The 14,431-nt window shown below is 42.1% G+C and overlaps 1 protein-coding gene across 1 annotated transcript; it reads left to right on the forward strand.

Annotated features, from left to right (window-relative positions):
- Nucleotides 1–1,267: 1,267 nt before the first annotated feature.
- LOC125019405 (claspin) lies at nucleotides 1,268–13,983 on the forward strand. The gene is made up of 24 exons (XM_047604164.1): nucleotides 1,268–1,538; nucleotides 2,539–2,659; nucleotides 3,284–3,708; nucleotides 3,965–4,120; nucleotides 4,261–4,317; nucleotides 4,405–4,477; nucleotides 4,567–4,669; nucleotides 4,782–5,383; nucleotides 5,476–5,664; nucleotides 5,747–5,913; nucleotides 5,996–6,201; nucleotides 6,302–6,354; nucleotides 6,756–6,949; nucleotides 7,660–8,221; nucleotides 8,348–8,381; nucleotides 8,481–8,547; nucleotides 8,641–8,792; nucleotides 8,914–9,075; nucleotides 9,413–9,534; nucleotides 10,011–10,141; nucleotides 10,235–10,355; nucleotides 11,678–11,757; nucleotides 12,122–12,283; nucleotides 13,378–13,983. Exons 1-24 carry the CDS (start codon nucleotides 1,512–1,514, stop codon nucleotides 13,501–13,503), a joined length of 4,092 nt encoding a protein of 1,363 aa, XP_047460120.1. The 5' UTR covers nucleotides 1,268–1,511; the 3' UTR covers nucleotides 13,504–13,983.
- Nucleotides 13,984–14,431: the final 448 nt, after the last annotated feature.

Here is a 14,431-nt window from a genome sequence, read left to right on the forward strand (position 1 = left end):
ATTGGTCCAACTCATCATTCAAAAATAAATAATGACTCTCTTTCATATTTATTATTTATATTTATATTTATAAAACTTATGAACAATCAAACAATATCAAAATTATTTTAAGCAGTCAGGCCTTTATTTTACATATATTTTAAGTTTCTTAACTGTCTTAAAATACACGTTCGAACCGGTGCAAAGCTAATACTGCACTAAATCTTAGTTTTATGAAAGTTATGGTATTCAGCATTTGTTCAAAATAACAAAGAGAGCTATTGATTCAACTGTGCTTTCATTCTGGAGGCTGAGGTTTTTAGCCCTATTGAATTGTAATGTGTTGTACCGATGCATGTTTCTATTATTTTGACAACCTAATTTTAGTCAGTGAGCTAGGCTAAATAACAGAAACACTTTACAGTTTAACAGCACCACAAACTGCATCCTTTAAATTGATTGAACAGTCGAATTACCGCATTTCAGACATAAATTACCTTACAACAGCTGTGAATTAGGATTTAGTGCAGGGTTGTTACATTCCAGTGGTTACTAGTGTACCTAATCAGAATCAGAATCAGCTTTATCGGCCAAGTATGCATGCACATACAAGGACTGTGACACTGGTAACTTTTTCTCTCTTGTACAGAAAACACAGAACTTAAATAAACGTAAAAAAAAAAAAAAAAAAAAGAAAAGTTAAAAAATAAATCTAGACATTACAACATAAGAGCAGATATATACAAGGATGTCAGCATCAGAATTAGAATCAGAAAAGGAAAAATGTATGCACAAAGGGCAAATAGGGGGGCCAAGAGCAGGAAATGAAAAGAGCAAAGGACACAAAGGTGGTTGGGCAAAGCAGCAGATTGTATGAGTGGTTGCTGCGGAGGTAATAAGGCAGAAAAAACATACAAGGGTCAAGATGTACAGTAGTACTGTATGATAAATATAAAAAATGTAAAATAGCGGATTCAGTACAGCAATACATAAAATTAAGAGCAAACTATTAAAACAAAAAAAATATATATATATATATTACAGCAGAATAGTCAGCAAATCTGACAATCACATTGTAATGTTTAGCAAGTAGGTGTTTATCTTCAGGGCATCCACGATGATTTATTATTTATTATGAAAACATGTTATTTTACACGCTTCCACTTTCCCCCCTTTTGGTGTTTTCCTTTTACAGGAAGTGTCGTCAGAGTGGGCGGGGTCAAATGTCCCGGACGGGCCAATAGGAAAGCGAGAACCGGGAGATTGACGCGCCGGTGACGTCACGAAACAGTGCGGGCCGGGCCAGCTGTCAGGACGCGCGAAAGATCAAAATTTGTACTCGGTTTGTGTGTGTGTGTGTGTGTGCGGAACAGGCGGGAGGAAGAGAAGCTGCCCGGCTAAAACTCTAACTAAATGTGCATCAGAAAACAAAAATAGCGTTTGTCACGCAGACGGTTACTTTTCTGCGTCTTTTGTCGTGTCTGCTCGGTTATTTTTCAGCGGGGAGCTTAAAAACTAGGCAGCGGACAAAGATGAGCCTCGTAGCTCCTCAACAACAGGTGAGCAAATACTCCTTTATAAAGCGGCATTTTCAAACTGACACACGTACAATAATAATCCCTAAAGTGTGGGCAGTGACTCGTAGACGAGTTTCAAATTAAAGAAACTTACTAACTCTAGATATTGTTAGCAATAGCTGTTAGCTAGCTTGCTAAGTTAGGTGTAACCAGATGGAGTGGTTATCGACGTGGCCTGGTCGCTTCTATCGACTAAATACGTGCCAATGGTATTTCGAGTCACTCTCAAAATGTTATATATCAATAGATCGAGGTCTCGAATAGTAATCTTTTGTGTATGTGACTTTTCCATGAACGATGAAGCACATTTTAGCTGCCTACAAAGGTTGAAGGGAAGCCATGTCGTTGCTAACTGCGGTCATTGTTTGGTTTATTGAAAGGCGCTGAAGCCATTTGGCACATGATTCCCCTCCATGATTCACATTACCTTTGCATTTTTTTTATTGTCATTTTTAATGAGATTTGGTTTACTAACTGTAGGCTCATGCAAGATCTGGTAGGCCACCTTTTTGCAGCACTTAGCACACTTACATGTAGGTTACATGTAGGTGTCCCCAGCAACTTAAGCCCAGATCAGACTGATCGGAGCAATGCAATAAAATCCTATCACCTTAGAATTGAATCAACAAAGTGCAAAAATGACATTGAAAACTCTGGTTCACACAGTTTTAATAAGAGTTGTGGACACTGTGACCTTGAACTAAACAGAAATGACATTAGTTTTGCTTGAATTGTCCAGTTGAAAGTGCAGTTCATTAAACGTAAACACTTTCAGCGTTCTTCTTTGCACTAAAACAAAGGGAGTTGTCGTTATTTATTGGTCAATATGCTGTTGTGTTACTGGTCCGGCCCCCTTGAGATGAAGCTGGGGTGTATGTGGCACCTGGGCTACGATGAGTTTGATACCCGTGCTCCGGACGGTCATTAGAGTTAACCGCAGTGCTGTAAATGAAGGTTTTTGATGTATTATTTCTGTACCCAGGCTGAGGTGCTCCCAACTGTGGCTCAGACAGCAACTGAGAGTGACTCGGACAGCGGGGTGGGCTCTCCAGCAGAGGCCGCGGAGGCTCCAGAGACGGCAAACAAAAGAGAAGATTTGCCAGGTAAAGTACCACAACAATAGACATCGATGTAGCTGGAGACTGGTTGTGCATTTATAGAGGTCGGCTCACATCGACTGAGATTATATCTGTTCATAACTAATGCAAAAAATGCTGCAAAACACTATAATGATTTACAGTGGCTCTTAATGTGCATACTTTTTCACATCAGTAGCTGAAGCTGCTATGCAAGATGTTTGCCTGCCATTAGAAAACAAGCAAAATAAAAGCACGAATAGTAATAAATATAAAAATAAGTACATAAAAACACATTTCATGTGGAAGCAATGGTAAAAAGGTGTGTGTAAAGATTTTATTTGAAGGTTTTAACAGATTAAGGCCCTCAGGTAGACTGGTCCAGAGTTTAATAAAAACAAACAATAAAATGTTTTAAAAGTTAAAACATTAAAGTCTGTTCTTTGACTGACATGTGACCAATGTAGTGATTTTGAAACTACACTAGGGTTTGTGCAGGATCTGCATATGCTTGGTTGCCATAGCTACAGCATCAACTTAAAGCCTAAACGTCCTGTTAGCATCATGCTGCATCGTATACAAGTTTTTATTTGTGTAGGAGGGTCCACTGTGCTACTGTTTGGCAATTTCACAGTTGTTTTTGTTTTTCAGATTCTGATGATGACGATGAGGACATCGCAGTTCACAGAAAGCCCCACCGTAATGCCATCAGAGACAGCGACAGTGAGGAGGAGGAGGCAGCCGCTGACACCAGCGTGCACATGGCAGAAGCTCTGGTCTTATCTGCGTCCGGTGAAGAGGAGATGGAGACCGGGGAGGCGGAGCAGAAGGAAAAGCGAGCGCAGAAGAGCAAGAGAATAAGCCGGGCGCCCGCCGACAGCGACGACAGTGAGCCTGACAAAGGGGAAGATGAAGAAATGGAGGTGGAGGAGGCGAAGTCGAAGAAGGAAGGGAAATCGATGAAAGAGAGAGAGAAGAAGAGAGAGAAGAGCCAGAGACACAGAGAGAGGAAGGAAAAGCGCAGCAAAGCGGTGGAAAAACTGAAGAAGAAGGAGAGGTTCTCTGAAGGAAACGAAGTGAGTGAGCTTTATTTTTTTAAGCATCAGTGTGAGAGACCGAGCTGGCCAAAGCATGAGAAGACTTGAGTGTCGTAAAGAAAAGGGATTTAATTTAATCAAAATTCAAAAAATTATTTACAAAATATTCTAGGCCCATAAAAAGGGCAAATTAACAAAAACCAACTCAGACTGAAAAATTAAAGAAAACAGACGAAACAAACAAAATGGACAAAACAGAAAACTTAAAACAATCTTCTTAACTCCAATTTCTCAGGAGACGCCCCTCCCTCGGGCTCTGAATGACAGCGGGTGTCTGCTGGGTGACACGGATCTGTTCGACACCGGTCTGAATGATGACGACGATGAGGAGGAAGAGGAGTCTCTGGATGCCATCCGAGCTGCTGTCAAACAAAAAATGAAAAAACACAAGGTACAAAAAGGCTCCTCGCTTGTCGTCTGAGCGTGAAATGAATTTAAGTCCTTGCAGTGTTTGAGAACAGTGTTGGAGAACAGGGTGGGACACACAGCACTAAACAATCTTGAGATATTTACTGTTAAATGTTGCTGCAGGAGCCTCTCCTGGATGAAGAGGACGATGAAGAGCTACCTGAGAAACCCCACCGTGTGGTACGCTGAGCCAAGACGCTTCACTCAATGCTACGTACTTTAATAGCTTTAATAGCTTCATCATTGTCATTTTATTGTGTTTTGCAGGAGAGAAAAGCTGCACGTGCCAGCAAAGATGCGATGAAGCAGCTCCACAGCGAGTCTCAGAGGCTGGTCAGAGGTCCGTATGCAAGACACTTGATTTATTTATTTATTTTATCCATTACTGGAATATGTTTTCTTACCCAAGATGTTTTTTTTCCTTTGCAGAGTCCGCGCTGGGTCTACCCTACCACATCCCCGAACCCAAGACGATAGATCAGTTCTTTAAGAAGAGAGCAAGGCCAGAGGGTCCTGCCATGAAACTGCTGAAGTAAATCCAAACATTTAAGGCGTTTTGCATATCAGAAATTGTTTAGATTTAGTTTAATGTTCAACACCGGCCAATAAACTGCAAAAAGTAATAAAAACCTCCCTCCTTACAGATCTACAAAATACTCCGAATTGTTGTTGGAGACACCAGCAGCTCCTCCGCCTCCTGTAAACCCACCCAGCGATCCAGAGCAGCCGTCCACAGACCAGGACCCTCCTCCCTCTCTGGACGTCTCGTGCACCCAGATCCAGCCCTTACTTCACCCCGCAGCGACCTCGTCCCCTCAGAAGGAGAGCCTCAGCCAGACCGGGGAAACCACAGAGACCTCAGATCCCGAGCAGGACTCGGGCCCTATGCTCTACCTCTCTGAGAGTCTGACGGAGTCGGGGACGATGGATGTTGTGATGAAACCTGCTTCTGACCCTGTAGACGAAGCCTCGGCTGCACCGCTAGAGCAAAGACAGACTGCAGCAGCAGCAGCGTCGGAGGCCCTGAAAACAGAGCCTGTGTGTGGGGCTTTGGATGAGCCTGTAGCCCCTCAGTCACAGAGTTCTGATTCACCTACAGCAGATGCTCCAGTGCAAAACGCCACCAAGCCGAAAAAGGATAAATTGACCAGACTGAAGGAGCTGGGACTGGACCCCCCGCCTGTCGCTAAATTGTGTCCAGATGACGGAGCCTTTGTGCATCTCGAGCCTCCTCGACAAAACCCCGGTGAGTCACGACTCCTTTCGGGTTTCGCAACAAAATAAGAGGTTTACACCTTTGCGCTGACGGTTTGTGTTTCACTCTCTTCTCCGATCCAGGTTTGGAGGCCCTGAGGGAGCGCTACCTTCGCCACGTTCACGCTCCCGCGCGCCCCCAGGGGGAGCGCACGATGCAGCTCAGCATCATCCGCAAAGACAACACCCCGTCCGGCCAGGAGGAGCTGCTCGCCGAGTCTGTCACGGTCACCGTTAAGGAGGCTGCAGAGGAGCCGGTGACGACCAAACCAGGTCTGCATCCACAGTGAGACCGCTGACAGTAATAGGTGCATTGAACGGAAATGATTAAACTCCTCTGCTTCTTGTTTTGCAGGAGAGAAGCTGCTGACGTTGAAGCAGCGCCTGCAGCTCGCCATGGCCCAACGGAGGAGGGAGGAGAGGGCGCGCAAGGCCGAGCTGAATCGCCTCGACAACGAAGAATGCGGGGAGGAGGAGGAAGAGGAGGAGGAGGATATGACGGATGAGTCAGAGGAAGAAGAAGTAAGAGGACTTGTTGCTTTGAGGCAATCGAGTGACTTTGTGTTTAGCGTTTCTAACTCAACCCGCCCTTCTCTTTTCCCAGGGTGTCGATGATTTACTGGGAGGTGGTGAAGAAGAAGAAGAAGAAGAGAAGGAGGAGGAGGAGGAGGAGGATGAAGGCAGCGTGGCCCAGAGTATCAGGAGCCCTTCTCCTGTTGCGCTCCTCAGCGGACCCTCGTCAACTTCTGACCTGGTTAACACCGATTCCACACTCATGCTGTTCCCTGGAAACTCCTGCTCTCGCACAGGGTGAGTCTGAAGTTTACATTTATTGCAGCTTTGCAGGAAAATGATGTGTTGTGCATTTCTTATAATTGTTGTTTTTTTTTATTTTAACTTTTTTTTTTAGAGATGGCGTCAGACGCTCTGGGCCTTCTGGACATGACAGCAGCAATAAGACAGGTGGGTAAAATTTATTCAAATCAATGTGCGTGTTTCTTTACGGTGCTCTGTGCAGATAATAGGAGAAGAGACACTCTTTTGGAAACAACAGCCCCGACATTTTAGGGACAGATGGTTTGAAAGCGGATTAAAGGAAGACTATTATGTCAGATTTGGGGAAAACCCTCCATTTAAAAACCGTCTTAACATCTGTCCCCAAAAGAAGTCTCAACCCCTTTTATTCCTCAAATGCAAAGTATCTGGCTTTTAATCACCTATATAGATAAATTCCTCCAATTACACAGGAGTATCTGTCTTTTTTTTTTGCACATACCCTTACCTTCATAACTGAGAACATTCATAGATGATATTGCTGTTTTACTAAAGACAAATTTCCACCTTCCTCCCCCTCTCGTCTCCAGAAGAGGACGACTCTTTGTCCCTGGTGAAGGACAACAGCCACAACAGCAGCTTTGAGCTGGTCGGGTCCATGATCACCTCCTACCAGCCCGTCACCAACCAGCGCTCCACAGGAAGAGGAATCTCCCACTCCTCCATTTTCCGCTCCCCTTCGCCCTGCCTCTTCAGACCCAGCTTCCTCGGCTCTGCCTCCAAGGTGACGTTTAATTTTATTTTATTTTATGGTAAAATTAACTGTTGGAGCATTAAAATTATTTAATTAGAGTGTTTAATTCCCTTGAACATTCCCACGTTTAGGTTCAGGCTAATTAATGAGAAAATTTATGATAAAAGGGTGAAACTATTTGCTCATTAAAAAAATGCAACTAGTATAAAAGATGTCATTTATACGTTGACATACAAAAAAAGCTCTTAAATTCGATTAACATATGGATACATTTCCAAGTAAAGAACGCGTTTGGGGTAAAAAAAAAATATTGATATGGCGATATATCGCGATATTTTTTCTTCCGATACAATATCGATTTTAAAAGGAAAAGAAAAAAGTAAAGCTTTGGGCCGACTGAAGGACTTCCACACCTCCACCACCACTTTTTCTGTACTAGTGCAATTAATTGGAGATAAATAATTTTGATTAATATTGTTTTTTGACTCACTTTATCCAATGAATTATTATTGTCGTCATCTGATGTACATATATACCATGTGTATTTTAAGCTGCATTTAATATTTCTCAGTGAACTATGTGGAATATTGCAACATATCGCAATGTCATAGTATCGCAATAATGTATCGTATCGTGACTCAAGTATCGCGATACGTATCGTATCGTGAAGTCCTTGCCAATACCCACCCATAGATAAATCATTTTAATTTTAACTTTTTTTTTAAACTTTTTCCTATCAGAGTTCAGGAAAACTCTCCGAGCCCTCGCTCTGCCTCCCCGTCGAAGACTCCCAGGACCTCTACGCACCCCCGTCCCCCGGTGCGGACTCTGGTCCCCTGGGAGGAGCCGCTTCTGGCCCTGGTCTGGGGGGAGACTCCCAGGGACGTTTCTCCCTAGAGGACGACGCCCATTCCCAGTTGCTCGACGCCGACGGCTTCCTGAACGTGGGGCCTCGCCCCGGCGTGCCCCGCCCTCACAAGAGACAGCTGCTCCTGGACAGCCTGGATGAAAACGCGATGGATGCCAACATGGGGGAGCTCCTGGGGTTGTGCTCGGGTGGTTTCGGGCCGGCGGAGAGCAGCAGCAGCGGCGGCGGCGGCGTTGGCTCCGGTAGAGGTCAGGGCCTCGGAGAGTCGCAGGAGGACGAGCTGCTCGGTTTGTGCTCGGGAGCTTTTCCTCCGACTCAGGCCGAAGAGGAGCAGAGGGAAACGGAGGAGAGGAAAGAGGGAGGACTGGATGAAGAATCTGATAATACCATGGATCAGCTGCTGGGGCTGTGCTCCGGCAAATTTCCAAGTCAAGGTTTGCTGTTTTTGGCTTGCGTTGATATATTTATATATATTTTTTTAAAAGAAACTGAGGGTTTATTTTTGGGTGGGTTTTCAGTCTATTCACACAATATTTCATCTCGTTTGTCTCCAACTTTAGGCTCCACTCACACGGCTTCACCAGCACAAGACAGGTAACGGATAAAGATCTATGATGTCCTCATAAATCAGTTGTTCTTAAAGTGGAATGTGTTTTTGTAATGCAAGTCTATCGTGGTAATTTCTCCGTAAAGGAAAGAGGAGCGGGAGGAGGAAGAGGACTGCGACTTCAGACTCCTTTCAGATATAGAAAGTGAGAAGGTAATTAAAAAAAAAAAAAAAGTACACTTCCTGCCTTTATTGAGTTTTATCATGAATATATCAAACATTGACGGATGAATTGTGGGTCTACAGGAAGGAGGAGAAGATGATGATGATGATGGAGAGGAAAATGGTGAGGAGGATGAAGCAGATGGCAGTGAAGAGGAGGACCACGATGTGGAGGAGGAGGAGATGCAGGGTGTGTTCGCACCGCGCCGGATCAAGAAGAAGAAGAAGAAGAAAATGTACGTGAAAGATCAGATTTAACTTCATTAATGTGACAGTTAATCACCTTTACTCGTAGTTTACGTACTGAATTTCTGTAAATAGGTTTAAATGGTTTTCTTCCTCCCCAAACGTTCACAGGCGTTTGACCGACTACCTGGAGTCGGAGGCCGAGCTGTCGGGCAGCGACGTGGGCAGCGACGACGAGGATGGAGACGGGGAGAGCGAGTACGAGGAAGAGGAGCTTCTGGAAGAGCTTCCCTCTGACGAAGAGCTGCAGGACCAAGTCAACAAAATCCACATGTGAGTAACAGCCGAGCGGATTATCGTGTTAAAGTGTGATTTCTCTTGGCTAGAATTCAAATTCAGAGAGAGCTGATGTAGAGATTAAGTAGGGACCCTGCATCTACTATATGTGTTATATATTAAACTCAAATACTGCACAGTAAACAGTTAAAACATTCATTTTTTTATTTCAAACATGTGCAACATTAAAGTGACTCCCTTTATTCCTTTTACTAAAATATATTGTAGTCATGTTAATGTGAAATGTGTGCAGGGATCACAGACCCCCCTGCTGAAGACCTACGATATAGAGGGAAACAGGATAAGCTTTAAAATGCATCTGCTGCTTTTACAGGAAGCAGATTTTGGATGATGACAAGCGTCGCCTGAGGTTCTACCAGGAGCGCTACCTTGCAGATGGCGACTTGCACTCTGACGGCCCGGGACGCGCTCGCCGCTTCCGCTGGAGAAATATCGGTGAGTTTACGGGACGAGGAAATAAATGTCCTCAAACATAATAATCCATTCTGAACATGGGATCAGAATCAGCTTTATTGTCCAACTATTCTTTATTCTTTATTTGGATCTCCATTAAACTCTTCCTGTATGGGGTCCTCATATTACAAAGATGTCAATTAACTGATCCAGCAGTTTAATTAAAAACATTTCCATGAAAAAGTCCAATAACCCATTCAATAGTATCTCATTTCCTCATAGTTATCCCTCAATAGTCTCTTATAAACCAGCCTTCCTTCCACTATGAAGACGTATGTGTGCACATACGAGGAATTTGTCTCTTTGTTCATTAGTACAAAACAAGGCACTTAAATAAGGTTAATAATAAATTCTGATTCTGATCTGTGGGATTTTTTTGTGTATTTTCTACATAAATACGTCAAAGTTGTGTTATTTCAGCGTCATTTCAAGTTTATTTTTAATCTCTCGTCTTCCAGATGATGGTTTCAACACGGGCGGGATGGGAGAGGAGGGCGAGGAGGAGGTGGAGGAAGATGAAGATGCGGACCAGGCGGAGGTCCAGAGGAGGAAGGAGAGACTGGAGAGAGAACAGTGGCTCAGAGAACAGGTACGTCGCACGGCTCTGGAGATTTTTACTCACAACTCTGTGAGCTCCTCCTGTTATTTGTCTTCATTCCTTTCTCTGCGTCTCTTCTCGCAGTCGGAACAGAAAGCCAAGAAAGGGGAGGATTTGGATGCGGACGATGAGAAGATCGGAGAGGAAGACAGTCAGTTTATGAAGCTGGCCAAGAAGCTGACAGCCAAGACTCTGCAGAGAAAAGGTCGGTTTGATACGAAAGCCTCAGAAGAGGATGAGAACGTTTGGTTTGGCTCAAGTTGCAGCCGAGGTCTTTAAAACACGATAGCATCAAGGTGATATTTACGATGTGAGGTAGAACTGGGTGGTATGACCAATAATGTATATCATAGTATTTCGTTTTCTTTCTTTCATGCATATTCACTTGTTCACAACATTTTCTACTGGTTGAAAGAGGAATTAATGCAGTAGATTGACTAAGGATGGACTATTTTACTCTGATGATGAGTCAATATTGTAGAATAATCACACTAGTAGTAAAACAGGTTTGCATGACTCTGTGTTAGCACTGACTGCTGATGTGAGAATCTGGGGACATTTACATATTCAACCTATTCATTATATTTAACTTATTTAAACTGCTACGTCTGTGATGTCGATAGCAGCGCAACCGGCGACCGTAGTAACTGTAGTCTAGGCGCAACATTTTTTTTTCTCATTCATAAAAAGCTAAAAGTTAGGACATTTTTTGGGACAGCTTTAGACAGGTCATCCTAAACGGAGGCTATCCTCAAAAATCAGGGACATTAGGTATCATCTGGTTAAAAAAAAAAAAAAAACAAAGAACTGACACAGCACCTTTAATTCCTATGATAACGGGTATAAACAGGTAAAACCCACCCAGCCACAATGTAAAGTGAGCCTGAAGTTGAACACTATCTGCTCTGTGCTCTTCCTGTTTCCCCCTTTTTAATAATGGATACAGACTACTGCCACCTGCTGGTAGGAAGAGTTATTTCCTGTTTCCATGTGCAGAAGGTTTAATGTTGAGTTTGTATTGAGTTCACAAACCACAAGAGGCAAAGTCACAGTCGACCTTTGGTGGCAGATAATTAAGTGAAGACAAAGAGAAACATGTTTTTATTAAATGCAGTGAGCATTACATTCAGAACAATAATATATATATATAGAGAGAGAGAGACTGACTAAATCTTTTTAATCTACTTAATGCAGCCGGTTGTTAGATTCTACTCATGTGTGACAGATTTAAAAGGATGAATTGCTAAACACAGGTTGCACCTAACGTGTGTTTGCAAACTAAACTGAACCAGACACAGGAGGGGAAACTCCCACCAGTACCTCTGATCGCTTCATTTCCAGGAAATTTAAACATAGTGGCAACAAAAAGCTACTTAATTCTCATTTAAAACTACATCTCAATCAGGTTTTTAATATTTCGGGGCCTTGTTTTAAATAAATTGTATTATTAATCAGCGCGAGTGTGTTAGTGAAATCATTAATAACCTAACGAAGGGTCGACCTAATTGTTCGAACTGTTCAAACCAGAGCCCCCGGCGGCACCACAGCCAGAAAAGAAGGCGACATCAGTTCTCAATCCCTTCCAGAGACCGTCACAGCCTTTACAGGTGAGAAATCTTCCTTTTATTTACTTGAATCTTCTTTCTTTCTTTTTTTTAAGGTGGAACGTCTCATGTGACTTTTCTTTTACACCAAGCAGCATCTGACTTTTTTAAAAATAGCTCGTCCGCTAACGCCCGAAGCTTTTCTTTTCTGGATTTATCCACTGACAGTGTCTCGTTGTTCTCAGTCAGACGTCAGTAAAAGCTGCCGTTAGTGTCTGTTTAACTCACTTGCAGAGCTCACGTTTTTAAAACACGAGGGATAAAATCAGACGTGCACTAGAAAAAAAAGAAAAAAAAAAAGGTTCAAACTGTTACAGAATGGGAGGCGTGAGTGTGATCGGGGTAAAGATTCGTGGATTTCTTCCAGGTGAGGAGAGGCTCTCTGCTGAGTCAGCCTCAGTCCGTCCTCCAGAAACTGGCCTCCATCTCCGAGGGGAATCCTCTGGCTCCGAGAAACAGCCGTGGATTCTTGTTTCAGACTCTTTCTCCGGAGAAAACCAACGCGGCTTCGGATGCTCCTCAGAAACAGGTGAATGAATGAACGTGAAAGTGAAGCACACGTTTTAAGTACATTCACACAGGTTTGGCATTTTGTTAATGAATTAATTACTCCTCATGTTGACGAATATTAAATTATTCTACAAGCCCAAAGATATTTAAATTACACTGAGATAAAATGGAACTTTTAATGTAGATGGAGACCAACCAATAGATTATGATACCAGGCCCACAACAGCAGCACCATGCTTTTATTCAAACATCATTAGTGTCTCCTCTAGCTGTAGCTCCCCAACCTTATTCTGTTATATCCACTCACTGCAAACAATTTAAAACTTAGAGTAAGTTTATCTCCATGAGATAATACATGATAATACATAATATCCTGTAGTTTCTGTTGTGCTATTATTCTTCTAATCAGAGATTTAGTTTAGGATTTAAGAACTCTGATAGTCTGAGCTTAACTGTGTTAAACTATGTTAAACTCAAAGTCGTATGCTTTGAACAAAATAAGCCTGTTAATCTGAACACAAATGGAGAATTTAAAACTAAAACCAGCTGCTGTTTTATCTGCAGACGTCCTCTGTTAAAGTTGCAGCTTCACCCCAAGCGGTGGTGAAAGCGTTCCTCTCTGTTTAGTCAGTATCTGAAATTCCTTCACTCACATTTCTGATTTCTCAACAGTGTCTGGCAATAAAAAAAAAAAAAAAAAAAAAAAAAATCGTCATACCGTTCTAAAAATGAGCGCACAACAACAAAATACTTTCCAGTCAGCTGCTCGGTCATGTGAACTTAGTCTGAATGTGCGACACTAGATGGAGCCAAAGTCCACAACTGACTCACATTAAGATCCATTAAGGAAAGGAGGGAAAAAAGATGGTGTGCAGGCAAACGTCATTCATAAATTAGAATTATGTACAAAAAATATGCAAAAAAAACAATAAAAGACAGTATGAATGTACAAAATATACAAGAATATAAAAAAAAAATGCTAAAGAATTGAAATATAATATAAGTTGGAGGTAATTAGTGCAAGATAATTGGAGCCAAGACTTAATTTATTTAACTTTTGAGTTTATTTATTGTAACACGTTATTTATCGTTGTGGTAAACTTTGTTTTGCAGATAACGAAGAAGAAGAGAGGACTGGAAGCAGTGAACCCAGCAGCCAAGAGGCCGTGCAGGGAGAACAAACCTACAGGACAGACTAAAGCGTCCCAGAGGAGCATCTTCAACTTCCTGGACCACTGAGGACGTGACACACACTAACTGAATGATAATCATCATCATCATAAGAGGTACCTGTGGTACTTTACCCTCTAATATTCCAGTATTTCACTTTACAATGAGACTTGAAACCGGTGAGATGTCCTGCTGGCGTTTGTCTCCTTTTAATGGCACAGATTTTTTTATTAAAAAAAAACAGGTGGTCAGGTGGGTTTGCATGTTTACAAAGCCTTAAAATTGCAAATGAAATCACGCCACTGAAGCACCTTTCTGACGAGGCGAATCTTTGAATGAACCTTTTTTTTTTAAACACCATCATCTTGTTCGACTTAATCTGGGGGAGCCACTTGATTGAGGTCTAACCCCTCAAAAATGTTTTATCATGTAAATAGGATTGATTTTGTTTTGTTTTTTATTAGTTAGGGATTTTTATTTTATTTTTTTGTATGATGATTTAAATGTATTTGTTTCACATTGTAAATAAAAGTGTATTTTAAGACTTTACTCCGTTTGCTTCGGTTTGTGCTGGACGTGGTGCTGCAGGACGTTGTAATTAAAAGACGAAGAAGGTTCAGTTTGACATAAATAAATGACAATTTAAAAGTTATCTGATGCTGGGGTTAATTCAGCTGCTTCCACTGCTAAAACAGAAAGTTGCAAAATTAGACTTTATTTATTATTTATAACCGTTATGAGTAATTAAAGTTTAGTCCACAAAGAAGGGGTTTAAATCTTAATACTGAGACTTATAAAGGATATTTATTCATAACATAAGGCTCATAATGTTTAACCTTGTCAGGGATTTACCCAAAATACAAGGTGATGCATGTTCCACTCATTCTTTTCCATTATTCACTCCTTAAGTGAATTATTGAGTTTTTTTTTGTTTGTATTGTTGTTGGACACTTAACAGTGGTTGCATAGTGTGTTTATAGGAATTAAATTGTTGCTG

Source organism: Mugil cephalus, chromosome 14, assembly GCF_022458985.1.
Source record: "Mugil cephalus isolate CIBA_MC_2020 chromosome 14, CIBA_Mcephalus_1.1, whole genome shotgun sequence".
NCBI lineage: Eukaryota > Metazoa > Chordata > Actinopteri > Mugiliformes > Mugilidae > Mugil > Mugil cephalus.